The 27,384-nt window shown below is 46.5% G+C and overlaps 1 protein-coding gene across 1 annotated transcript in view; it reads right to left on the reverse strand.

Moving 5' to 3' along the window:
* Window positions 1-26,390, reverse strand: part of dctd (dCMP deaminase) — a 67,197-nt gene extending 40,807 nt beyond the window's left edge. The window contains exons 1-3 of the mRNA XM_078397083.1: window positions 26,285-26,390; window positions 20,000-20,108; window positions 10,102-10,237 (exon numbers count right to left, since the gene is read on the reverse strand). Of these exons, the coding sequence (XP_078253209.1) occupies window positions 10,102-10,237; window positions 20,000-20,108; window positions 26,285-26,334 (295 nt within the window). The 5' untranslated portion in view covers window positions 26,335-26,390. The remainder of the gene's footprint in view (window positions 1-10,101; window positions 10,238-19,999; window positions 20,109-26,284) is intronic.
* Between the last annotated feature and the right edge of the window lie 994 nt (window positions 26,391-27,384).

Genomic DNA, 27,384 nt, shown 5'->3' on the forward strand with positions numbered 1-27,384 from the left:
CCATGTGTGGTCTCACCATGGCCTTGTACAAATGTAATAGGATCTCCTTGCTCCTATCCAAGTCACCCTGCAGCCTCATAGCATCTTCCTCACAGCTCACACTGCCTCCCAGCTTTGTGTCATCTGCAAACTAGGGGCAATAGGACTTGTGTGGATGGGGTATCTTGGTCAGCGTGGGCTATTTGGGTGGAAGGGCCTGTTTCCACGCTGTGTGACTATTTATATAGGTAGTTCTGCTCTCGCTAGTGTTTCCATAACGTAAATGAGATATCACCCGATTTGATAAACAGGGGAACGCTAATTTACAACACACTGGTAAGAACGTGGCTGCCATTGGGAACTACAGATGCTCCTCGACTTACGATGGGGTTACGCTCCGATAAACCCACCGTAGATCAAAAATATCGGAAGTCGAAAATGCATTCAATACACCTGATCACATGGCCATAAGCGAGCTGTGGCTCGCTGCCGTTTCCCACCTTTTGCAGCATCGTAAAGTCGAAATATCGTACGTCGAAGTATCGTAAACCGAGGAGCGTCTGTAAATGTAACTTTGGAAATTGACAGGCATGGGAAATAAAAAGCAGTGTTGAGTAAAACAAGTGGTCTAGGGGGGAAAAAAATAAACTGTTTTCCCAGTAGCCATTACTATCATAGAACAGGAACCTAAGCATACAGCGCTCAACACAGCTGCTGTTTCACCACGGGTGGCCTTAGAAATTGACAAGCAAATGCTTCAATTGACACTTGTGCAAGGATATCCTTAGACTGTGTGGCAAGCAGCCCGTGGCAGTTTTAGCTGGCAGCAACAAAAGTAAACTTCTAGCCATTGACACAACATTTATTTTATGAAATAACTTTCATTTCAACACTGAAATTCCCTGGCCCTAACCCCCTTTTCCATCATTGACACGATTTATTTTTATTACGCGATTTGTGTTCTCTTCTTCTCTATAATGTAGGAATACAACTAAAAATTCTTGCATGTGTGGGAAAGAACTGCAGATGCTGGTTAAAAAATCGAAGGTAGACACAAAATCAGCGGGTCAGGCAGCATCTCACCTCAGTTTTAAATGGCCTCCCCTTTATTCTAAGGCTGTGTGGCCCCTGGTTCTGGACTCGCCCAACATTGGGAACATTTTTCCTGCATCTTTCCTATCAGTGTATCTGTCCAAATGTCTTTTAAATGCTGTTATCGTACCTGTAACTCACTCCATATACCCACCACCCTTTGTGTGAAAAATTTGTCCTTTTGGGTTTCTCTTAAATCTTTCCCCTCTCCAAAGTTCTCTGGTTCTTGATTCCCTTACTCGATCAATTTCCTTGTGATCTTAGACACCTCTATGAGATCACCCCTCATGCTTCTGCGCTCCATGGAATAGATTCCTAGTCCACTCAACCTCTCTTTGTAGTTCAGGCCCTCGAGTCCTGGCAACATCCTCATAAATCTTCCCTGCAGTCCTTCCAGCTTCACAACATATAACAAAAGCGTGACCAAAGCTAAACACAATACTCTAATTAATCTTTATTCTATTGCCTGTTCCTCATTCCCCTCCTGTGTCCCATTGCTACTCCAACCTCTCACACTCTATCCTTTCACGTTCAGAATACCTCGTGAAATCTTTCACCCTGGGCCCAGGAAGGAAGCACTATCCTGGAGTTGTACCCCTGGCAGTAGAAACACTTGTCCCGTCTCCTGATTGTCAAAACTGGCCTCTTTTAGACTTGGAGTCACAGAATCATACAGCTCGGAAACAAGCCCAACGAGCCCAAGTCGACCAAGAAGACCCATCTACGCTTGTCCCACCTGCCTGCAATTGGTCCATATCCCTTTAAACCTTTCCCATTCATGTATCTGTGTACCTTTCCAAATGTCTTCCAAATAGAAGGATGAGAGGAGATCTTATCGAAACGTATAAGATTATTAAGGGGTTGGACACGTTAGAGGCAGGAAACATGTTCCCAATGTTGGGGGAGTCCAGAACAAGGGGCCACAGTTTAAGAATAAGGGGTAGGCCATTTAGAACTGAGATGAGGAAAAACTTTTTCAGTCAGAGTTGTGAATCTGTGGAATTCTCTGCCTCAGAAGGCAGTGGAGGCCAATTCTCTGAACGCATTCAAGAGAGAGCTGGATAGAGCTCTTAAGGATAGCGGAGTCAGGGGGTATGGGGAGAAGGCAGGAACGGGGTACTGATTGAGAATTATCAGCCATGATCACATTGAATGGCGGTGCTGGCTCGAAGGGCCGAATGGCCTCCTCCTGCACCTACTGTCTATTGTCTAACTAGTGTGAACTAGGGTGATCAATGGAGAGTGTGAACTCGAAGGGCCTGCTTCCACGCTGTATCTCTGAATACAATGAGAATTTATCACTGGATTTGATTGGAAAGCCTCTGCAATCCCACTACTCTTACTCGTGTTTAATCTAGATGTTGTATTAAAAGTGACATTGAAGAGCACAACATCAGGGTCCCTCGCTTATGTGTCAGTCAATGTTCTGCCATCGCTTTGCCACAGCCAGTGCCACATCTGTGCCTCTGCGGAGATCGCCTGCAGTGCACGCCTCTCCACCGCAAGTCAGTAGGTGGGCCGTTGTCTGGACCTCTCCACAGTTGCATTTGTCAGAGTCTGAGAAGCCCCACTGCTTCAGGTTGAGACCGCAACGTCCCAATCCAGTGCGGAGGCGGTTTAGGGCTTTCTAGGTTGTATAAGGCAGATGGTGTTCTGGTGCCACCTGTTGTTTGCTTTTGGTACCTGGCACGGTCGGCTCTAGTTCCATGAAGCTGTTCGGACTCTTCAAGCGTTTCTTGGCCTGTTGGTGATTGTGCAAGGGGTGACGGGGGTCTGTCACAGGTAAATCAGGTAGACACAAAATGCTGGAGTAACTCAGCGGGCCAAGCAGCATCTCTGGAGAGAAGGAATGGGTGACAAAGGGTCTTCTTCTGAAGATGAGGGGGGATCTTATTGAAACATATAAGATAATTAGGGGATTGGACACATTAGAAGCAGATAAGATGTTCCCAATGTTGGGGGAGTAAAGAACAAGGGGCCACAGTTTAAGAATAAGGGGTAGGCCATTTAGAACGGAGATGAGGAAGAACTTTTTCAGTCAGAGGGTGGTGAAGGTGTGGAATTCTCTGCCTCAGAAGGCAGTGGAGGCCAGTTCGTTGGATGCTTTCAAGAGAGAGCTGGATAGAGCTCTTAAGGATAGCGGAGTGAGGGGGTATGGGGAGAAGGCAGGAACGGGGTACTGATTGAGAGTGATCAGCCATGATCGCATTGAATGGCGGTGTTGGCTTGAAGGGCTGAATGGCCTACTCCTGCACCTATTGTCTATTGTCTATTGTCACACATTCCTTCTCTCCCGAGATGCTGTCTGACCCGCTGAGTTACTCCAGCATTTTGTGTCTACCTTCGATTGTAACCAGAATCTGCAGTTTATTTCCTAAATCAGTAAAATTGTCCATTCACTGCCTTGAATACCACGCTTCCTACACACTGCCGGGACAGAACGCAGCTCAAAAAACCAGCTCTGCATAAAATGTGATACAGCACTGGCCTCTACTGGTCATCATGCGGCAAGACGAAAGTATTTTCAGAAGGAATCAAAAACCTCCTCAAAGGAGGAAAATTGCTATGAATGTACAACAGATTAATGGTGTTTGGTTTAGTTTAGAGATACAGCGCGGAAACAGGCCCTTTTGGCCCACCAGGTCCGTGCCGACCAGCGATCCCTGCACATTAACACTATCCTATACCTACTAGGGACAATTAAAAAAAAAACATTTACCAAGCCAATTAACTTACAAACCTGTACAAGTGTGGGAGGAAACCGAAGATCTCGGAGAAAACCCATGCAGTTCATGGGGAGAACGTACAAACTCCGTACAGACAGCACCTGTAGTCGGGATGAAACCCGGGTCTCCGGCGCTTTGAGGCAGCAACTCTACCGCTGCGCCACCGTATCGCCCTGTAGGTGCATGTCTGATGTCGATTGGGCATGCAGAAAAAATGCAAGTGATGTTTTAAAGGACCAGGGGGGTCACAGAATTAAAATTTGTGATGAAAAGGAAAATAAAACTACTCAGCGACTCGTTTCGGTCCACACCACAGGCCATGCTCTGAGAGTATGAAGAAGGGTCCAATTAGTCTGGAGAAGGGTCTTGACCTGAAACGTCACCCCATTCCTTTTCTCCAGAGAAGCTGCCTAACCCGCTGAGTTACTCCAGCACTCTGAAACGTCACCTATCCATGTTCTCCAGAGATGCTGCCTGACCCGCTGAGTTACTCCAGCACTCTGTGAAACGTCACCTATCCATGTTCTCCAGAGATGCTGCCCGACTCGCTGAGTTACTCCAGCACTTTGCGTCTATCATTGGTGGTAAACCAGCGCCTCCAGTTCCTTCCTACACTGGAATCTGACAACTATGCATTCAAAATAGTCCAAATTAGCAACAAAAAAATTGATCTACAATTACAAGAAATTATCCAATGATTAAATAGCCTCTTAAAGAATGGAGTGTCCAAGAGTCTTATGGATATTGGCACTGAGGTATGATCTTACAGTATAAAATTCATCTTTTTTCATTTTAACACAAGTGGTTGCCACAGTCTTTAAAGGACTCGAGTTGAGCAATAGAATTGCCGGAAATTGCATAGAATAACCATTTACACATTCTGGATTAACAAGTTCAACATGCGGGCGTGACTCTGAAGCAAATATTTCATTTTTGTTTTCAACGGTGAATGGAATGCAGATGTGGATACAATGAATATAATTCACTTTCCTGCCTTTCTCCATGGTTATTCTGCCATTTACTCAAGCAAGCCTGACAATTATAAACACAAATTTGGAAATACCTTCAGATTTTAAAAAGAAATCATAAAAGCTGTCCATTTTTTTCAGAAAGCCAGACATCAGCTACAAGCAACCCATCTCACCTGTAGCCCAATGATTATGACAGTGAATAATTAGTTCAAAAATAAAAAGGCTTACATCTACATTTTATTATTTAAGAGTAAATTGGATAGGTATATGGATGGGAGGGGATTGGAGGGTTATGGTCTGAGAGCAGGTAGATGAGACTAGGTCAGAGAAAGTGGTCGGCGTGGACTGGTAGGGCCGAACGGGCCTGTTTCCGTGCTGTAATTGTTATATGGTTATACATGTATTTTAAATATCCCAAATTTCAGTGTTGATGGAGTTAAAACCTGTAGGAAAGAAAACTGCACAGCTGCGCCACTGTGCCGCCCCAGTCTGAAGAACGATCGAAACATCACTGATCCATGTTCTCCAGCAATCTGCCTGACCCGCTGTTTTATTCCAACACTGTGTGTCATTCCTTGGTAAACCAGCATCTGCATTTCTTTATTTCTGCAGCTTGTTTTCTGGTGTGGTTGCATTATCACAGGTTGTAGCGGATGGAAGCTGGAAGTTGCTGGAAGGGAAGAGTCTGCAGGACTGTGGGCAGAGGACCGGTCATATCCCTCTAAACCCTCCCTATTCGTGTACCTGTTCAAGTGTCTTTATTAGTTCCTGCCTCAACTCTACCTCTGTGCCACCCAAATGTGGGCACTTCGGCCTGATACAGTCACGGTGGATAACATGGCGGCATGCATTGGTTCTCGAGCACAAGGATTCTGGTTTAAAATAAAATACACAAAGTGCTCAGTTAGATAGAGCTCTAGGGGCTAGCGGAATCAAGGGATGTGGGGAGAAGGCAAGCACGGGTTACTGATTATAGATGATCAGCCATGATCACAATGAATGGCGGTGCTGGCTCGAAGGGCCAAATGGCCCCTCCTGCACATATTTTCTATGTTTCTATGTAACTACCTCCTCTGGCAGCTCATTCCATAGAACCACCCTGTGTGAAAAAACTGCTCCTCACGTTACAATCAAATTGTGTCCCTCTCACCTTAAAGCTTTGGTTGTTTGTTCATCCGCTCTGGGTAAAAGACTGTGCATCTATTCCACTCATGATTTTGTACATCTCTATAAGATCACCCCTCATTGTCCTGCGCTCCAAGGAATAAGCTCCAACCTAGCCTGCCCAACCTCTCCCTATAGTCCTGGCAACATCCTCACAAATCATCTCTGCACTCTATAAAAGACAAGTTTAATATTGAAAGAAGAGATTGTGGAAGCAAACTATGAAAAACAAAAATTTCAAGTCTGGCAACAGTGCGTTCAACAGAGATTACTGTTGGTCTGCACCGATCAGCCACAACATTATGACCTGATGAGCCAAAACATTATGCCCACCTGCCTAATATGCTGCTGGTCCTCCGTGTGCAGCCCCATACGCAGCAGGGTGCGATGCACTGTGTATTGTGACACATTCCTCCCATGACCATCATTAACATTTTCTGTGACTTGTGCCACAGTCGACCTTCTGTCGGTTCGGACCAGACGGGATAGCCTTCGTTGCCCTCGCGCATCGATGAGCCTTGGGCGCCCAACACCCTGTCTGTCACCGGTTTGTGGTTTGTCCCTCCTCAGACCACTGTCGGTAGGTACTCACCACTGCTGACCGGGAGCACCCCACAAGCCTTGCTGTTTCAGAGATGCTCTGACCCAGTCGTCTGGCCATAACAATTTGGCCCTTGTCAAAGTCGCTCAGGCCTTTACTCCTGCCCATTTCTCCTGCATCCAACACATCAACTTCAAGAACGGACTGTTCACTTGCTGCCTAATATATCCCACCCCTTGACAGGTGCCATTGTACCAAGATAATCAATGTCATTCACTTCGCCTGTCAGTGGTCATAATGTTTTGGCTGATCGGTGTAGAAGAGCTTACTTCTAAAGAGCGTATTTAATGAATCGCAGTATTTACTTCCCTTCTCAGTGTACCTCTGAAATACGAGGACTACACCAGACCACTTGCTTTCACTCTGTGTACCATTTTTATCTTTCTGACACAGACAGCAGTTATTACTAAAAGAAAATCCTCTTGAACCACAGGAAAAAAAAATTGACATTGTTCAGATGGAGAGAAGAGTGTCACTTGGGATAACATCGGAGTTCAATTGCAGCAATAACATCCTCATGTAATTCACTGCAAAGGATGAAGAAATGAACTTTGTATTGCAACAGGAAGATAACCTAAATACTATTTAATCCTGTAATGCATTATTCCATATGTTAAGCCCAATTTATTCTGGCAGATGGCATGAAATCTTTTAAGAGACTAACTGTGGAGTGAGTTACCCCATGCTAAATTGGCCATTGCTTCACATAACACTACCTCTGGGATAGGTTTCGTGCTGGGATCAGTAGAGTCAAGCTGGGCACTTGGATCGCGGTTACATCTAACCGATAGCCAACTGAGTGAGATTCAGCAACCTGACACAAGACAGCTCCACTCAATCACAAGTGCAGTTCAAACGAAAAACATCAGCATCTCAGTATGTACACATGACACTGGATAAAAAATACAATATTCTTGGATGCATTAATAAAATAACAGTTTGAGATTATTAGAAACTAATATCACATCAGTTTTCATAAAGTTAACAGTTTGGACTTTAGAGATTTACTTTAAAGATGCACCGCGAAAACAGGCCCTTCGGCCCATCGAGTCCACACCGACCAGCGATGGTGCTGATAAACAATCGCCCCGTGCACTAACACTACCCTACATGCCAGGGACAAGTTACAGTTTTACCTAAACCAATGAACCTTCAAATCTTTGGAGTGTGGGAGGAAACCGGAGCACCCGGAGAAAACCCATGCAGGTCATAGGAAGAACATACAAACTCCATTCAAACGGCACCGGTAGTAGGATTGAACCCGGGTCTCTGGCGCTGTGAGGCAGCAACTCTACCTCTGTGCCACCAAAACATGGGCACTTGGGCCTGAACCATTCAAGATGGGTAACATGATGGCATACATTGGTTCTCGAGCTCAAGGATTCAAGTCAAGTCAAGTTTATTTGTCACATACATATATACAAGATGTGCAGTGAAATGAAAGTGGCAACGCCTGCGGATTGTGCTAAAACTACAAAACAGAATAGAAAAATAAATTAATACAGTAAATTAAATTAGTCCCTGGTGATATGAGAGTTAACAGTCCTGATGGCCTGTGGGAAGAAACTCCGTCTCATCCTCTCTGTTTTCACAGCGTGACAGTGGAGGCGTTTGCCTGACCGTAGCAGCTGGAACATTCCGTTGCTGGGGTGGTAGGGGTCCCCCATAATGTTGCTGGCTCTGGATCTGCACCTCCTGATGTATAGGTCCTGCAGGGGTGCCTTCCTGTCCTGGGCAGAGCTGTTCCCAAACCAGATTGTGATGTTGCCGGACAAAATGCTTTCTACAGCCCCAGAGTAGAAGCACTGGTTTACAATAAAATACACAGAGTGCTGGAGTAACTCAGCGGGTCAGGCAGCATCTCTGGAGAACATGGATAGGCAACATTTCGGATCAGAACCGTTCATCAGACTGATTATGGTGGGGGAGGAGAAAGCTGGCTGAGAGGTACTTGCAGGTACTATTGCAACATTTAAGAAACATTTAGACAGGTACACAGTCAGGCTAGGTTCAGAGGGATAAGGGCCAAACGCAGGCAGGTGGGACTAGTGTAGCTGGGACATGTTGGTCGGTGTGGGCAAGTTGGGCCGAAGGGCCTGTTTCCACACTGTATCACTCGACGCCTTTAGGTGGGGGGGGGGGGGGGTGTGTGATTGGCAGATGGTTGGACAAAGTTGTCAGAGATAAAAAAGACAAAGAGTGTGAGATATGGATAGAAGGAATATAGGTGGAAAAGGGATGGGGAAGGGAGGAAGAGAAAGAGGTGCAGATCCTGGTGGGGCACAGGAAAGGGGAGGGGAATGCTGGGGGTGGGACGAGAAAGAATTGGATTAGAGTGTGAACAACAAAGAGCTACGCAAAGCTGCCTTGGTGGCTACTGCCTCACAGCGCTAGAGACCCGGGTTCAGTCCTGACTACCTGAGCTTGTCGTAAGGTCATAAGGGATAGGAATAGAATTCGGCCATTCGGCCCGTCCAGTCTACTTCGCCATTCAATCGTGGCTGATCAATCCCTCCCTCCTAACCCAATTCTCCTGCCTTCGCCCCATAACATGTACTAATCAAGAATCTATCTATCTCTGCCTTAAAAATATCCATTGACTTGGCCTCCACAGCCGTTTGCGGCAATGAATTCCACAGATTCACCACCCGCTGACTAACGAAATTTCTCCTCATCTCCTTCATAAAAGAACGTCCTTTAATTTTGAGGCTGTGCCCTCTAGTCCTAGACTCTCCCACTAGTGGAAACGTCCACAACACATCCACTCTATCCAGGCCTTTCACTATTCTGTAAGTTTTAATGAGGTCCCCCCTCATCCATCTAAACTCCAGCGAGTACAGGCCCAGTGCCGACAAACGCTCATCATAGATTAACCCACTCATTCCTGGGATCATTCTTGTAAACCTCCTCTGGACCCTCTCCAGAGCCAGCACATCCTTCCTCAGATATGGGGCCCACAATTTCTCACAATATTCAAAATGTGCCCTTAGAGCCTCAACAGTACATCCTGTTTTTGTATACAAACCCTCTCGAAATAAATGCTAGCATTGAGTTTGTTTTCTTTACTACTGATTCGACTTGCAGATTAACTTTTTGGGAATCGTGCATCAGCACTCCCAAGTCCCTTTGCACCTCCGATTTCTGGATTCTCTCCCCATTTATAAAATAGTCTACGCCTTTATTCCTACGACCAAAATGAATAACTAAACACTTTGCGACACTATATTCCATCTGCCACTTCTCTGCCCACTCTCCCAACCTGTCCAAGTCCTTCTGCAGAGTCCCTGCTTTCGCTACACTACCTGCCCCTCCACCTATTTTCGTGTCTTCCGCAAATGTTGCCACAAAGCCTTCAAACCTATCGCCCGAATCAGTAATATACAATATACTGTCTGTTTGGAGTTTGTACGTTCTCCCCGTGACCTGCTTGGGGTTTCTCCAAGATCTTTTGCTTCCTCCCACACGCCAAAGTCGTATAGGTTTGTAGGTTAATCGGCTTGATGTAAACAAAATGTTCATTAAGACATCTAGTTTCCGCGCTGTATCTCTAAATTAAACTACTACTTACCATACATATATTTGGTGTCCAGTTTATTTTTAGCATTTCTTGCCCATGGTAAAGAGTCATCACTGCATCTATTCGGCATTCCGTTGTACCCTATTCCAACGATCTTGTTTTCAGGATTCACAATGCAAGCACCAACCTGTATTCAATACAAAAAGTTTAGTTTAGAGACACAGTATGGAAAGAGGCCCTTTGGCCCACCATCAATACCTACTTTCAATCACCCATTCACACGAGTGCTATGCTATCCCACTTTCTCATCCACTCCCTACACACCAGGCCTAGATACGATGGACGTGGAAAGGTTAGAAACATGGAAACATAGAAAATAGGTGCAGGAGGCGGCCATTTGGCCCTTCGAGCCAGCACCGCCATTCATTGTGATCATGGCTGATCATCCACATTCAGTAAACTGTGCCTGCCTTCTCCCCATATCTCTTGATTCTGCTAGCCCCTAGATCTCTATCTAACTCTCTTTTAAATTCATCCAGTAAATTGGCCTCCACTGCCTTCTGTGGCAGAGAATTCCACAAATTCTCAACTCTCTGGGTGAAAAAGTTTCTTCTCACCTCAGTTTAAAATGGCCTCCCCTTTATTCTTAGACTGTGTGGCCCCTGGTTTTGGACTCGCCCAACATTGGGAACATTTTTCCTGCATCTAGCTTGTCTAGTCATTTTACAATTTTATACGTCTCTCTAAGATCCCCTCGCATCCTTCCAAACTCCAGTGAACACAAGCCCAGTCTTTACAATCTTTCCTCCATCCCAGGGATTAAAATCGTGAACCTACGCTGCACTGCCTCAATAGCAAGGATGTCCTTCTTCAAATTAGGAGACCAAAACTGCACACAATACTCCAGATGTGGTCTCATCAGGACCCTATACAACTGCAGAAGGACCTCTTTGCTCCTGTACTCAAATCTTCTCTTTATTGTTTTCACTAGTGGGAGATTCTAGGACCAGAGGACACAGCCTCAGAATAAAAAGGACGTGCCTTTAGAATAGTCAAGGAATTTCTTTAGCAAGGGGGTGGTGAACCTGTGGAATTCATTGCCACGGACAGCTGTGGAGGCCACGTAATTGGGTACAGGGTACCAAGATTTAATAAGGTTAGACTGAAGCACTCTTTTGTGCACCAGTCAATCCTGAAACTAATCATAGAACATAGGCACGGTGGCACAGCGGTAGAGTTGCTGCCTTACAGCGAGTGCAGCGCCGGAGACTCAGATTCGATCCTGACTACGGGCGCCGTCTGTACGGAGTTTGTACGTTCTCCCCGTGACCTGCGTGGGTTTTCTCCGAGATCTTCGGTTTCCTCCCACATTCCAAAGGCGTACAGGTACGTAGGTTAATTGGCTGGGCAAATGTAAAAATAAATTGTCCCTAGTGTGTGTAGGATAGTGTTAATGTGCGGGGATCGCTGGGCGGCGCAGACCCGGTCGGCCGAAGGGCCTGTTTCCGCGCTGTATCTCTAAATCTAAAATCTAAAATCAAATGTACGTTGAAGGGTCTTGAATGTGTCATCATTTGTGATGGTAATGTTATGGTGAATATATGAATTCTCGTTTATTATCTTACATTCTTTGTCTTTGTTGATGTTGCAAGTGGAGCTGCTGAGATGCAAGAAAAATTTTAGACTTGATCTGACAATAAAGTATTACCGTATCACTGAAGAGGATGTTGATAGGTTCTTGATCAGTTAAGTCATCAAAGGTTACATCGAGAGGGCAGCAGATGGGAAAAGATCAACCATGATGGAAGAGCAGACTCAATAGGCCGAATGGCCTCATTCTGCTCCTGTCTCATGGCCTTATCGAAAATTTTAGAGGACAATTAACCCACAAACCCGCAGGTCTTCGGGATGAAACCTGAGCACCAGGCGGAAACCCACGTGGTCACAGGGAGAACGTGCAAGCTTCACACAGACAGCAGCCGAGGTCAGGATCGATCCCGGGTGTGTGTCACTGTGAGGCACTGGCTCTATCAGTTTAAGGCCACAGTTTAAGGCCACAGGCCACAGTTTAAGAATAAGGGGTCGGCCATTTAGAACGGAGATGAGGAAAAACTTTTTCAGTCAGAGAGTTGTGAATCTGTGGAATTCTCTGCCTCAGAAGGCAGTGGAGGCCAATTCTCTGAATGCATTCAAGAGGGAGCTAGATAGAGCTCTTAAGGATAGCGGAGTCAGGGGGTATGGGGAGAAGGCAGGAACGGGGTACCAATTGAGAATGATCAGTCATGATCACATTGAATGGCGGTGCTCGCTCGAAGGGCCTATTCCTGCACCTATTGTCAGTGTGCCACCATGTTGCCTTTTAACATACCCTTTGAGAAAGCCAAGGACTGGAAAGTGACCCAGAATGTTTGCGTGTCATTAAAATAGCGTTGTGAGTTATACACTATTTTGAAAATCATCTGAAGAGTGAGAATCAGTGGTGAAGTTCACACTGCAACACTTTCAGCTTTTGCCCTTCTAATGTTGCACTGTATCTTTCATTGCCAATTTCAGCACAGAGTTCCCTACTGACGTGCTGCAAATTCTCACACATCTCAGCATGTAGCCCAGTAGGCGAGATCTTTGCAGCCGACTCTCAGGCTCAAACACCATGCAAACGATTCTTCTTCTCAAAGGGGCGTATTGATATTAATTGAATGAGAGGAATAGATCAGACAGATGCACAGAGTCTCTTGCACAGAGTAAGGGAATCGGGGACCAGAGGACAGGGGTTTAAGGTAAAAAGATTTAATAGGAATCAGAGGGGTACCCAGCACCGAACACTGAGGCATACCACTAATCACAGGCCTCCAGTCCGAGAAGTAACCTTCCACCAGCGCCCTCTGCTTCCTTCCATGAAGTCAATTTTCTATTTAGCTATCTCTCCTTGGATCCCATGTGATCTACCTTTCCAGAGCAGCCTAACATGCGGAACCTTGTCGAATGCTTTGCTGAAGTCCATATATACATCTACAGCTCTGCTCACATCGACCTTTTTGGTCACGTCTTCAAAAAACTCAATCAGATTTGTGAGACACGACCTCCCACGTACAAAACCATGCTGAAAAATCAGCCCTTGTCCGTCTAAATGCCAGTATATCCGATTCCTTAGAATACTCTTTAGTGACTTCCCCACGACAGATGTTAGGCTCACTGGCCGATAGTTCCCAGCATTTTCCCTGCAGCCCTTCTTGAATAGAGTGCAGAGAAAATTTACACAGGTATTGCCAAAACTCATGGGGCTGAGCTATAGGGAGAGGTGAACAGTCTCTGGCTTTTTTCATGAGAGCACAGGAGGGTTAGGGGTGATTTTATAGAGGTGTAAAAAAATCATGAGTGGAAGAGGTGGGGTGAATGCACAGAGTAGGGGAATCAAGGGCCACAGGACATAGGTTTAAGGTGAAAAAGGAAAGAATTAATAGGAACCCGAGGGGTAACGTTTTCACACAGGTGGTGAGTATATGGAATGAGCTGTCAAAGAAGGTAGTTTAAGCAAGTACTACAACAGCATTTAAAAGACATCTGGACAGGTATATGGATGGTAGACACAAAATGCTGGAGTAACTCAGCGGGACAGGCAGCGTCTCTGGAGAGAAGGAATGGGTGACGTTTCAGTTCGAGACCCTTCTTCAGTCTGGAGTCTTTAGTCTGAAGAAGGGTCTCGACCCAAAATATCACCCATTCCTTCTCTCCAGAGATGCTGCCTGTCCCGTTGAGTTACTCCAGCATTTTGTGTCTACCTTCGATTTAAACCAGCATCTGCAGTTCTTTCCTGCAGGTACATGGATGGGACAGGTTGAGAGGGATATGGGCCAAATGCGGCCAGATGGGACTGGCGTAGATGGGGCAGCTGGGCCGAACGGCCTGTGTCCGTGCTATAAGCCTCTATAAACATGTAAAGCTACCAAATCCAAACGCACGATCTTGAGGGCTGAAAGGAAAGTTGATGCATCTTCAAGTATGGAATCCAGAGAGTGTCTCTAACACAGAAATGATCAGAGATCTGCGAAGTAATAGAGAACAGCAGACCCCATAAGGGAACAATACACAAAATCTGTTCATTACACAGGAGCTTCAAGAAGAGGGGTTAATTAAATGTGTTGCTCTTACAATGGAGCTTTCGAGGAAAAAGGGTGTCAGTTAAACCTGCATACAAGGAACTACAAATGGTGGTTTACAAAACAAAGACAAATTATTAATTCAGCGGGTCAGGCAGGATCTCTGAAGAACATAGACAGGCCATCTTATCCATGTTCTCCAGAGATGCTGCCTGACCTGCTGCAGTTCCTTCAACACTATGTGTCTTTTTCTGATGAGTTAAACTTGGATGTTTTAGCTAAACTGGAACTTTTCAGGCCAGTGATGCTGCCTGAAGATATAGGATGATACAGTGAAGATACAGGAGCCGGAAAATTAACATCCAGGTTCAAGAACAGCATGTTCCCTACAGCCATCAGGCTATTATTAAACATTACAACCTCCAAATAGGCTCAGAACTGCATGGACTTGGCATACACATTTACATACATATACACATAGACTGATAAGCGATTTAAATATATATATATTATATTGTTTACAGAGTACTATGTCTACGTATTCTGTTGTGCTGCTGCAAGAAAGAATTTCATTGTTCTGTTTGAATTTCATTGTTCTGTTCATACGACAATAAAACATCACTAACTCTTGAAATCTCACCTCAGACAAATATTGCACATTGCAGTACTGTTGACACTAAACACTACTAAACACTAACACCCCCTCCCATTCCCACTGACCTTTCTGTCCTGTGCCTCATCCACTGTCAGAGTGAAGTCCAACGTAAATTGGAGGAACGCCTGGTATTTCGCTTGGGTAGCTTACACCCCAGCGGTATGAATATTGACCTCTAACTTCTAGCAACCCTTGTTTTCATTCTCTCCCCATCCTCGGTCTCCGACTGACTGGTTCCACTGTCCACCTGATTAAATATGTCCTTCTGATTAACTTTACAGATTGAATATCTCGTTGTCACCTTCCCCTCAGCTAACAATGAACCATTCTACATTTCCTTGATCAACATCCCCTTTGATCTATATTTTCACACCTTAACCTCTAGATAGAGCTCTTAAGGATAGCGGAGTCAGGGGGTATGGGGAGAAGGCAGGAACAGGGTACTGATTGAGAATGATCAGCCATGATCACATTGAATGGGCGGTGCTGGCTCGAAGGGCCGAATGGCCTCCTCCTGCACCTATTGTCTATTGTCTATATCTCTATGTCTCCCTTTCCCCGGAATCTCTGTCTGAAGAAGGGTCCCGACCCGAAACGTCACCCATTCCTTCCCTCCAGAGATGCTGCCTGCCCCGCTGAGTTACTCCAGCATTTTGTGTCTATCTTCGCAGTACTGTTGATGTCGGTTTGGTGAGTTATTAAAAGACTGGGGACAAAAAAAAACAGTAGGAAGAATGAAAATCCCACTGGGAAAATAAGATGAATTTCCTGACAAGCATTCAGGCATATGGAGATATACAAATCACTGCGCATTATGGAGAGCTTGCATTCCCACAGGTCTGCTGCCCCTATCGCAATTTTACACGATGTGTAGCCACATGAACTGTGAATGTGTCAAGAAATTAGATTTGGAAAATAAATTGACACTTAAATTCCATGAGTGTGTATTTTTATTCCTTATCTCAGACTTTTTGATTGCTAGCTGTGAATCCTGTAAGGTGAATTTCTGTTGCCTGAACTGCTGTACAACATTTTACCAGCCCAGATGAACAGAATTTAACAGCACAGCAATTTTTTTTTCGAATTGAGAACAAATTTTCAATCATTATTTATTTGATAACTAAGTCTATTTACGTATAAACACAGGGATAGTGGTATTATATAGAATTAAAGCATTACTTCCCACGAGAAATCAGAAAAATACGTGTTCTTTGCAAATAGAGAACGGACATTTCTTTAGACACAAAATGCTGGAGGAACTCAGCGGGTCAGGCAGCATCTCTGGAGAAAAGGAATGAGTGACGTTTTGGGTCGAGACCCTGCTTCAGACTTCTCGACCCGAAACCTGACCCATTCCTTCTCTCCAGAGATACTGCCTGACCCGCTGAGTTGCTCCAGCATTTCGTGTCTACCTTCGATTTAAACCGGCATCTGCAGTTTTCTTTCCTAGACACTTCTTTAGAGATACGAAACGGAAACAGGCCCTTCGGCCCACCGAGTCCGTGCTGACCAGCGATCACCCTGTACACGAGCACTATCCTAACACATTAAGGACAGATTACAATGTTACCAAAGCCAATTAACCTACAAACCTGTACGTCTTTGGAGTGTGGGAGGAAAACGGAGCACACGGAGAAAACCCACGCAGGTCTTATTGAAACATATAAGATAATTAGGGGATTGGACACATTAGAGGCAGGAAACATGTTCCCAATGTTGGGGGAGTCCAGAACAAGGGGCCACAGTTTAAGAATAAGGGGTAGGCCATTTAGAACGGAGATGAGGAAGAACTTTTTCAGTCAGAGAGTGGTGAAGGTGTGGAATTCTCTGCCTCAGAAGGCAGTGGAGGCCAGTTCGTTGGATGCTTTCAAGAGAGAGCTGGATAGAGCTCTTAAGGATAGCAGAGTGAGGGGGTATGGGGAGAAGGCAGGAACGGGGTACTGATTGAGAGTGATCAGCCATGATCGCATTGAATGGCGGTGCTGGCTCGAAGGGCTGAATGGCCTACTCCTGCACCTATTGTCTATTGTCACAGGGAGAACAGACAAACCCCGTAAAGACAGCATGGTGGCACAGCGGTAGAATTGCTGCCTTACAGCGAATGCAGCGCCGGAGACTTAGGTTCAATCCTAACTACGGGCGCCGTCTGTACAGAGTTTGTATGTTCTCCCTGTGACCTCTGAGATCTTCGGTTTCCACCCACACTCCAAAGACGTACAGGTATGCAGGTTAATTGACTGGGTAATATGTAAAAATTGTCCCTAGTGTGTGTAGGATAGTGTTGGTGTGCGGGGATCGCTGGGCGGCGCGGACTCGGTGGGCCGAAGGGCCTGTTTCTGCGCTGTATTCTAAAAAAAAATCTAAATGTACATCACCCGTAGTCAGGATCGAACCCGGGTCTCTGGCGCTGCAAACGCTGTAAGGCAGCTGCTTTACCATCTGTATTTCATTACAATACATGCAGAAAATTCTGGAAGCACTCAGCAAGCCTGGCAGATTTGTTTGAAGACAAAGTTAACTCTTCTAGACGAAGAGATATTAACACTTCTCTTCCTGCAGATGCGGAGGTGCTGACCTGCTGAGCGTTTCCAGCAATTATCTGCTTTTATTTCAGATTTTCTGGATATTTCATTTCAGATTTTCGGGAGTAAGATCGTCCCGTCAAGGAAGGTTAGAGGCCCCCCGAGCGCTGGAGGACAAAGAAGGGAGAGATTGAACTTTTTTTCGCCTTCCATCACAGTGAGGAATGTGGAGAAGTCACTGTGGTGGATGTTCATGCTAAAGTGTATTTTGTATGTTCTGTTGCTTTTTATTGGTATGACTGTACGGCAAATGAAATTCCTCGTATGTTGCAAAACATACTTGGCTAATAAGGTGTGATGATGATAATGATTATGGATATGCAGTTTTTTATCATTGGCATCTTATTTTAGTAAATGGTGTCATAATTTCATTAGCTTCAGGCACTATAAAAATTGTTATTACTGTAATAGAAGATAAATTCAAAATTACAATATAATTCAGGAGGAAATAATAAAGGGCGCAGCTTTAGAATTGCTCCCTACAGCGCTAGAGACCCAGATTCAATCCTGACTACGGGCGCTGTCTGTACGGAGTTTGTACGTTCTCCCCGTGACTGGCGTGGGTTTTCTCCCACACTCCAAAGACGTACAGGTTTCTAGGCTAATTGGCTTCGGTAAAGATTGTAAATAGCAAGGATGTCCTTCCTCAAATTAGGAGACCAAAACTGCACACAATATTACAGGTGTGGTCTCACTAGAGCCCTGTACAACTGCAGAAGGACCTCTTTACTCCTATACTCAAATCGTGGCTGATCTATCTCTCCCGCCTAACCCCATTCTCCTGCATGGATCTCCACATATGGATCGTAAATACAATTATAGCCTGGCATCTTTAGTTTAGTTTAGAGATACAGTGTAGAAACAGGCCCTTCAGCCCAGTCTGAGCAGTCCAATGATCCCAGTACACCAGTTCTATCCTACACCCCTGGGACAATTACCTGAAGCCAATTAACGTGCAACCAGAGGATAGACACAAAAAGCTGAAGTAACTCAGTGGGACAGGCAGCATCTCTGGAGAGAAGGAATGGGTGACGTTTCGGATCGAGACCCTTCTTCAGACTGGTCAGGAATAAGGGAAACGAGAGATCTAGAAGGTGATGTGGAGAGATAAACAACAATGCACGGTAGCGCAGCGGTAGAGTTGCTGCTTTACAGCGAATGCAGCGCCGGAGACTCAGGTTCGATCCTGACTACGGGTGCTGCACTGTAAGGAGTTTGTACGTTCTCCCCGTGACCTGCGTGGGTTTTCTCCGAGATCTTCGGTTTCCTCCCACACTCCAAAGACGTACAGGTATGTAGGTTAATTGGCTGGGTAAATGTAAAAATTGTCCCTAGTGGGTGTAGGATAGTGTTAATGCACGGGGATCGCTGGGCGGCACGGACTTGGAGGGCCGAAAAGGCCTGTTTCCGGCTGTATATATATATGATATGATATGCAAAAAAGTAACGATGATAAAGGAAACAGGCCACTGTAAGCTGTTTGTTGGGTGAAAATGAGTAGCTGGTGCAACTTGGGTGGGGGAGGGATAGAGAGAGAGAGGGAATGCCGGGGCTACCTGAAGTGAGAGAAATCAATATTCATACCACTGGGTGCAAGCTGCTCAAGCGAAATATGAGATACTGTTCCTCCAATTTGCACTTAGCCTCACTCTGACAATGGAGGAGACTGAGGACAGAAAGGACTGTGTGGGAATGGGAAGGAGAATTTGTGCAACCAGTACGTCTTTGGAATGTGGGAGGAAACCGGAGCTCCTGGAGAAAACCCAAGAATCACAGAGAGAATGTACAAAGTCCCTACAAACACCACCCTTAGTCAGGATTGAACCTGGGTCTCTGGTGCTGTGAGGGAGCAGATCCACCACTGCGGTACTTTTTTCAATAGACAATAGGTTTAGGAGGAGGCCATTCGCCCCTTCGAGCCAGCACCGCCATTCAATGTGATCATGGCTGATCATTCTCAATCAGTACCCCGTTCCTGCCTTCTCCCCATACCCCCTGAGTCCGCTATCCTTAAGAGCTCTGTCCAGCTCTCTCTTGAATGCATTCAGAGAATTGGCCTCCACTGCCTTCTGAGGCAGAGAATTCCACAGATTCACAACTCTCTGACTGAAAAAGTTTCTCCTCATCTCAGTTCTAAATGGCCTACCCCTTATTCTTAAACTGTGGCCCCTGGTTCTGGACTCCCCCAACATTGGGAACATGTTTCCTGCCTCTAACGTGTCCAACCCCATAATAATCTTATACGTTTCGATAAGATCTCGAAAGGGGACAAAGTGAAGAAATACCCAGCTCAAAGTCAATAGGAAACACAAGGAACTTAATTCTACGTGCAGAAACAAAGAACTGCGGATGCTAATTTATACCAGCATAGACAGGTGCAAAATTCTGGAATAACTCAGCGGGTCAGACAGCATCCCTGGAGAAAAAGGATGGGTGACGTTTCGAGACAAGGATTCTGGATCCTTCAGACCGGGTCCCGACTTGAAACGTCATCCATCCAGAGATGCTGCCTGACCTGCTGAGTAACATCAACACTTTGTGTCAAACCTCATTCTACACGGTATGTAGAAACAAAAAACTAAGAGCCACAATTTATGAGCTGCAGTTCTTCATACCTGGGAGTTTGGGTCTTTGCTCCTCTGCGCTGATAGAAAAGCCACAGCCATAAAGTATTCTGACCACTCAAGATAATCCTCTCGTTTTTTGCAAGCTGCTCCATCACCGCTATAACAAAAACAAATAGAACCTCATCACCAATAAAATTAAGATTACGTTGCAAACATTGACCCGAGGTTTATTATTGGCAGGTGTACCTCAGTATAGTTAAAAGTTTTGTGTTCCATGGCATCCAAACAGATCAGATATACCATGCAATTATGTCAAGCTCAAATACAGCAGATAGAGCAATGGGGAAGGTACAGAGTGGAGAATATAGTTCTCAGCATTGTAGCGCATCAGTTCCAGAGACAAAGTCCAATGTCCGCATGGGCAATGGAGTAGAGGTGAATCGGACAGTGCCCTAGCTTATGGAAAGACCGTTCAGAAACCCGATAACAGAGGGGAAGAAGCTGTTCCCGAATCTGGTATTGCACACTTTCAAGCTTCTGTATTTTTTCCCTGAAAGGTGGGGGGACCAGGTGATCTGCCCATCCGAGTCCTTCACTGTTTTCCGGGCGGACAGAACGAAAGAATCTGGGAAATCCAAGGGCGGAGGAGTCTGCTTCTTGACCAATAATAACTGGTGTAATCCTGGGAATATTAAGACGCTTTCTCGTTCCTGCTCGCCGGACCTGGAACATCTAACTATCCTATGCCGACCATTCTACCTACCCCGGGAGTTCAGCTCGGTGATCATCACAGCCGTCTATATCCCACCGCATGCGGACACCGACGTGGCACTGTCCACCCTACACGATGTGTTGTGTCAACACCAAAACAAGAACCCTGATGCGGCTGTGCTGGTGGCTGGAGACTTCAATAGGGGAAATCTCAAAAAGGTCATGCCCAACTTCTACCAACACATCACGTGTGTCACCAGGGGGGAAAGAACTTTGGACCACTGCTACACGCCGTTCAGGAAAGGCTACAAGGCCGTTTCTCTCCCTCCTTTTGGGAAATCTGACCACGCTGCCATTTTCCTGCTGCCGGAGTACAAACAACGGATAGTACGGGAAGCGACAGTGACGAGGGACGTAAAGCGGTGGGCTGACCATTCAGAGGCTATGCTGCAAGATGCACTGAGCGAAGTCGACTGGAACATGTTCCAAGCAAGTTCCAGAGACGTAAATGAGTTTGCGGAAGCGGTTACGGACTTCATTGCCACAATAGCCGATACCATCATCCCCACGGTAAGGGTCAGTATCTTCCCTAACCAAAAACCCTGGGTGGACAGGTCTATTCGCGTGGCCTTGAATGCTCGCACCGCTGCTTACAACTCCGGCCTGGCATCCGGCAACATGGACGACTACAAGGGAGAGTCCTACCGACTGCGAAGGGCAGTGAAGGATGCAAAAAAGAGGTACCGGGACAAGATGGAGTCACAGATGGAGCAGCAGGACACCAGGCGCCTTTGGCAGGGGCTACGGACTATAACTAGCTACAGGTCCAGCACCCCCTCAACCGGAAGTGCCGGCTCCTCCTTAGCTGATGACCTGAACTCTTTTTACGCACGGTTTGAGACGGGTAACACCACCAGCTCGCCGTCTAAAAACAGCACCGAAGGGGCGCTGGCTAGCGAGGCTGGAGGGGGATCCACCGCCGGGGATGTGCACACATTCTCGGTGTCCGAGCATGAGGTGAGGTGGGCTCTGACGCGTGTGAACACGAGGAAAGCTGGAGGCCCAGATGGTATATCTGGGCGAGTACTAAAGTCTTGTGCTACTCAGCTTGCTCCAGTGCTCACCACAATATTCAACCTCTCCTTGGCAAAGTCCGTGGTCCCTGCATGCTTCAAAAGATCCATCATTGTACCGGTGCCAAAGAATGCCTCTCCAGCGTGTTTAAATGACTACCGACCGGTGGCCCTCACCTCGGTTGTCATGAAATGCTTGGAGAGGCTAGTCAAGAAGCACATCTGCGCCCTCCTTCCTCGCAACATGGACCCACTACAGTTCGCATACCGTCCGAACAGGTCCACGGATGATGCGGTCTCCCAGGTTCTACACACCGCTCTCTCTCATCTGGACAGCCAGGGGGGCTATGTGAGGATGCTGTTCATTGACTTTAGTTCAGCATTCAACACAATAGTCCCCAGCAGACTGGTTGAGAAGCTGCTGGAACTGGGGCTTTGCACCCCTCTGTGTGCCTGGGTCCTGGACTTTCTCACTGCCAGGCCCCAAGTGGTCAGGATGGGGGAACACACATCTAGCTCCCTCACCCTGAACATAGGATCCCCCCAGGGCTGCGTCCTTAGCCCCCTACTGTACTCCCTGTACACACATGACTGTAGGGCCAGGTTCAGCTCAAACTCCATCATCAAGTTTGCTGATGACACTGTGGTGGTGGGCCGGATCTCCAACAACGATGAGAAGGCCTACCGGGAGGAGGTGGCTGATCTGGCACTCTGGTGTCAGGACAATAGCCTCCTCTTGAATGTCACTAAAACAAAGGAGCTGATTGTGGACTTCAGAAGGGCTAAACATCCAAGGACGTACACGCCACTGGAGATAAATGGGTCTATTGTGGATAGGGTGAGCAGTTTCAAATACTTGGGAGTCCGCATCGCAGAGGATCTGACGTGGGCAACGCACATTGCCGCACTGGTGGGTAAGGCTAAGCAGCGCCTTTACCACCTTAGACAACTGAGGAAATTCAGAGTGTCGCTGAGGATCCTTCATTGCTTCTACTCTGGGGCTGTAGAGAGCATCCTGTCCGGCAACATTACAGTCTGGTTTGGGAACAGCTCTGCCCAGGACAGGATGGCCCTGCAGAGAGTAGTGCGTTCGGCAGAACGCACCATGGGAACTACACTCGTCCCCCTGCAGGACCTATACATCAGGAGGTGCAGATCCAGAGCAAGCAAGATCATGAGGGACCCCTGCCACCCCAGTAACGGACTGTTCCAGATGCTACGGTCAGGCAAACGCCTCCGCTGTCACGCTGTGAAAACGGAGAGGATGAGACGGAGCTTCTTCCCACAGGCCATCAGGACTGTCAACTTTGATAACCCCAGAGACTAAATTTTTGTCGACACTTTTTGTGCTATGTTAGTAACTTATTAACTTTATTTATATGCTGTAACTGTAATTATTTTTGTGCACAACCCGCAGGCATTGCCACTTTCATTTCACTGCACATCGAGTATGTGTATGTGACAAATAAATTTGACTTGACTTGAATAAGTGGGGTGGGATAGCGCTTTGATTACGTGCTATCCAGTCAGCAGAAAGACAATACATGATTACAATCAAGCCATTTATAGTGTATAGATACATGATAAAGGAATAATGTTTAATTCGAGGTAAAGCCAGTAAAGTCCGATCGAGGATAGTCCGAGTCTCCAATGAGGTAGATAGTAGTTCAGCACTGCTCTCTGGTTGTGGTAGGATGGTTCAGTTGCCTGATAACAGCTGGGAAGAAACTGTCCCTGAATCTGGAGGTGTGCTTTTTCACATTTCTGTACCTTTTGCCTGGTGGGAGAGGGGAGAAGAGGGAGTGGCCGGGGTGCGACTGGTCCTTAATTATGCTGCTGGCCTTGCCGAGGCAGCGTGAGGTGTAGATGGAGGCGATGGAAGGGAGGTTGGTTTGTGTGATGGTCTGGGCTGCGTCCACAATTCTTTGCAATTTCTTGCGGTCTTGGATGGAGCTGTTCCCAAACAGACCTGTGATGCATCCCAATAAAATGTTTTCTATGGGTGCATCTGTAGAAGTTGGTGAGAGTTATGGAGGACATGATGGACATCCTTAGCATTCTAAGGAAGTAGAGGCATTGGAGTGCTTACTTGGTCATTGCTTAAATATGGGTGGTCCAGAAGTTGTTGTGATATTGACTCCTAGCAACTCTATTTCGGCGCCAACAATGCAAACTGGGGTATGTGTACCGCTTCACTTCCTAAAGTCGATCACTATCTCCTTTGACTTGCTGACATTAGACAATAGGTGCGGAGGCCATTCGACCCTTCGCGCCAGCACCACCATTCACTGTGATCATGGCTGATCATCCACAATCAGTACCCCGTTCCTGCCTTCTCCCCATATCTCTTGACTCCGCTTTCTTTAAGAGCTCTATCTAACTCTCTCATGAAACCATCCAGAGAATTGGCCTCCACTGCCTTCTGAGGCAGAGAATTCCACAGATTCACAAATCTCTGGGTGAAAAAGTTCTTCATCATCTCAGTTCTAAATGGCCTACCCCTTATTCTTAAACTGTGGCTCCTGGTTCTGCACTCCAACACTGGGAACATGATTCCTGCCTCTAGCATGTCCAATCGCTTAATAATCTTATGTTTCAATAAGATCCCCTCTCATCCTTCTAAATTCCAGTGTATACAAGTCCAGTCGCCAGTCTTTCAACATATGACAGTCCCGCCATCCTGGGAATTAACCTGATGATCCTACGCTGCACACCCTCAATAGCAAGAATGTCCTTCCTCAAATTTGGAGACCAAAACTGCACACAATACTCCAGGTGCGGTCTCACTAGGACTCGTACAACTGCAGAAGGACCTCTTTGCTCCTATACTCAACTCCTCATGTTATGAAGGCCAAAATGCCATTAGCTTTCTTCACTGCCTGCTGTACCTGCATGCATGCTTTCAGTGACTGAAGGACACCCAGATACCGTTGTACTTCCCCTTTTCCTAACTTGACACCATTCAAGTGGCGCAGCGGTAGAGTTGCTGCCTTACAGCGAATGGAGCGCCGGAGACTCAGGTACGATCCTGACTACGGGCGCCGTCTGTACGGAGTTCGTACGTTCTCCCCATTCTATATGATCATGGCAATCACACATGACAATATAAACTAAACGATAAGACACACAAAATGCTGAAGTAACTCAGCGGGACAGGGAACATCGCTGGAGAGAAGGAATGGGTGAGACCCTTCCAATCATAAGTAAATTTTGATTTTTTTTCTTTTAGATTTAGAGATACAGCGCAGAAACAGGCCCTTCGGCCCACCGCCGCCCAGCGATCCCCGCACATTAACACTATCCTACACCCACTAGGGACAATTTTTACATTTACCCAGCCAATTAACCTACATACCTGTACATCTTTGGAGTGTGGGAGGAAACCGAAGATCTCGGAGAAAACCCACGCAGGTCACGGGGAGAATGTACAAACTCCGTACAGACAGCGCCCGTAGTCGGGATGGACCCCGAGTCTCCGGAGCTGCATTCGCTGTAAGGCAGCAACTCTACCGCTGCGCCACCGTAAATGAGCTGTGAATCTGTGGAATTCTCTGCCACGGAGGGCAGTGGAGGCCAATTCACTGGATGTTTTCAAGAGAGTTAGATTTAGATCTTAGGGCTAACAGAATCAAGGGATATGGGGACAAAACAGGAACAGGGTACTGATTTTAGATGATCAGCCATGGTCATATTGAATGGCGGTGCTGGCTTGAAGGGCCATATGGCCACCTCCTTCACCTATTTCTCTATGTTTCTATGTAAATAAATGGGTAATAGATAAAATAAAGTAAATAAGTAAAAGTAAAAAAGTGAAAAGAAAAATAATATTAAATGTATATAAAAGATTTTTTTAAACATTTTTTACAAAAATGTTTAAAAAGTAAAAGTAAAGTTTTAAAAAGTGGTTTAAAAGTAAAAGTAACAAAAAAATGTTTTAAGTAAAAGTAAAGTTTCAAAAAGTTTTTAAAGTAAAGCTTAAAAAAGTTTTAAGAGTAAAAGTAAAGTTTCAAAAAGTTTCAAAAGTAAAAGTTTTTTTTAAAAGGTTTAAAAGAAAAGGTAAAGTTTTTTTAAAAAGGTTTAAAAGAAAAGGTAAAGTTTAAAAAAAGTTTAAAGGTAAAACTAAAGTTTAAAAAAGGATTAAAGGTAAAAGTAAAGTTTAAAAAAGGATTAACGGTAAAAGTAAAGTTTAAAAAAGGATTAACGGTAAAAGTAAAGTTTAAAAACGGTTTAAAAGTAAAAGTAAAGTTTATAAAGGTTTAAAAGTAAAAAGTAAAGTTTTTAAAAAGTTTAAAAGAAAAGGTAAAGTTTAAAACAAAATGTTTTAAAAGTAAAAGTAAGGTTTAAAAAAGGTTTAAAAGAAAAAGTAAAGTTTAAAACAAAATGTTTTAAAAGTAAAAGTAAGGTTTAAAAAAAAAAGTAAAGTTTTTAAAAAGTTTAAACGAAAAAGTAAAGTTTAAAACAAAATGTTTTAAAAGTAAAAGGAAGGTTTAAAAAAGGTTTTTAAAGTAAAAGTTAAGAGGGGGGGGGGGGGGGGGGGGGAGAGAGTCACCTGTCGCTGCGGAGCTGGAGCTCCTGCTCCCCGGCCTCGGACCCCAGCATCGTCCGGCCCTCAGGCTCCGGTCTCCGGCCCTGGCAGTGACCTCCGCCCCTCAGACTCAGCCCCGCACCGATCCCCTCCGTCCCGACACACCGGGGGCAACGACCCCTCGATCCCCGTCTCACAGGTTCCAATCTCCGGCCCCAACAGCGACCTCCTTCCCTCCGCCCGCCCCTCAGAACCCGAGGCCGAGGCCGCTTCCCGTCTCCCAGACCCGCACCGACCCCCCTCTCGACACTCGGGAGCCCGGCAACCACCTCCATCAGAACCCGAGACTGAGGCTGCTCCTCGTCTCCCAGCCCCAGCCCCAGCCCCGCACACATCCCGCCCCCCTCGACCCTCCGGCACCCGGACCCCAACCCCAGCATCATCTGCCCCCCGGGACAACGACCCCTCGATCCCCGTCTCTCAGGCTCCGATCTCCGGCCCCGGCAGCGACCTCCTTCCCTCGGTCCGTCCGCCTCGACACTCTCTGGACCCCCCCCGGGACAACGACCCCTCGATCCCCGTCTCTCAGGCTCCGATCTCCGGCCCCGGCAGCGACCTCCTTCCCTCGGTCCGTCCGTCCGCCTCGACACTCTCTGGACCCCCCCCGGGACAACGACCCCACGATCCCCGTCTCTCAGGCTCCTGTCTCCGCCCGTACTCCCCTCAGACCACGACGCCACTCCCCGTCTCCCGATCCCGCGCGAATTTGGCGCGCTCCCTACCGCCCTCCTCCCATTGGCCCGCCGCTCACGCCCAGCACCCGCGCTCATTGCTTAGAACACGCCCCCTCAAGGGGGCGGGGGGGGGGGCGGAACTCACTCTGATTGCTCACAACCTGCCCTCCGCGCACGCTGATTGGGCATGCAATGAAGCTCGCTGATTGGACAAGTAGTGACGATCGCTGATTGGACGGTCCCCGCCCTCCGCGATCGCTGATTAGACGAGGAATGGAACTCGTTGATTGGACACCGCATGGAGCTCGCTGATTGCACACAGCATGGATCTTGCTGATTGGATAAGTCATGGAGCTCGCTGATTAGACAAGGCATGGAATTGCTGATTCA

Source organism: Rhinoraja longicauda, chromosome 3, assembly GCF_053455715.1.
Source record: "Rhinoraja longicauda isolate Sanriku21f chromosome 3, sRhiLon1.1, whole genome shotgun sequence".
Taxonomy (NCBI): Eukaryota; Metazoa; Chordata; class Chondrichthyes; order Rajiformes; family Arhynchobatidae; genus Rhinoraja; species Rhinoraja longicauda.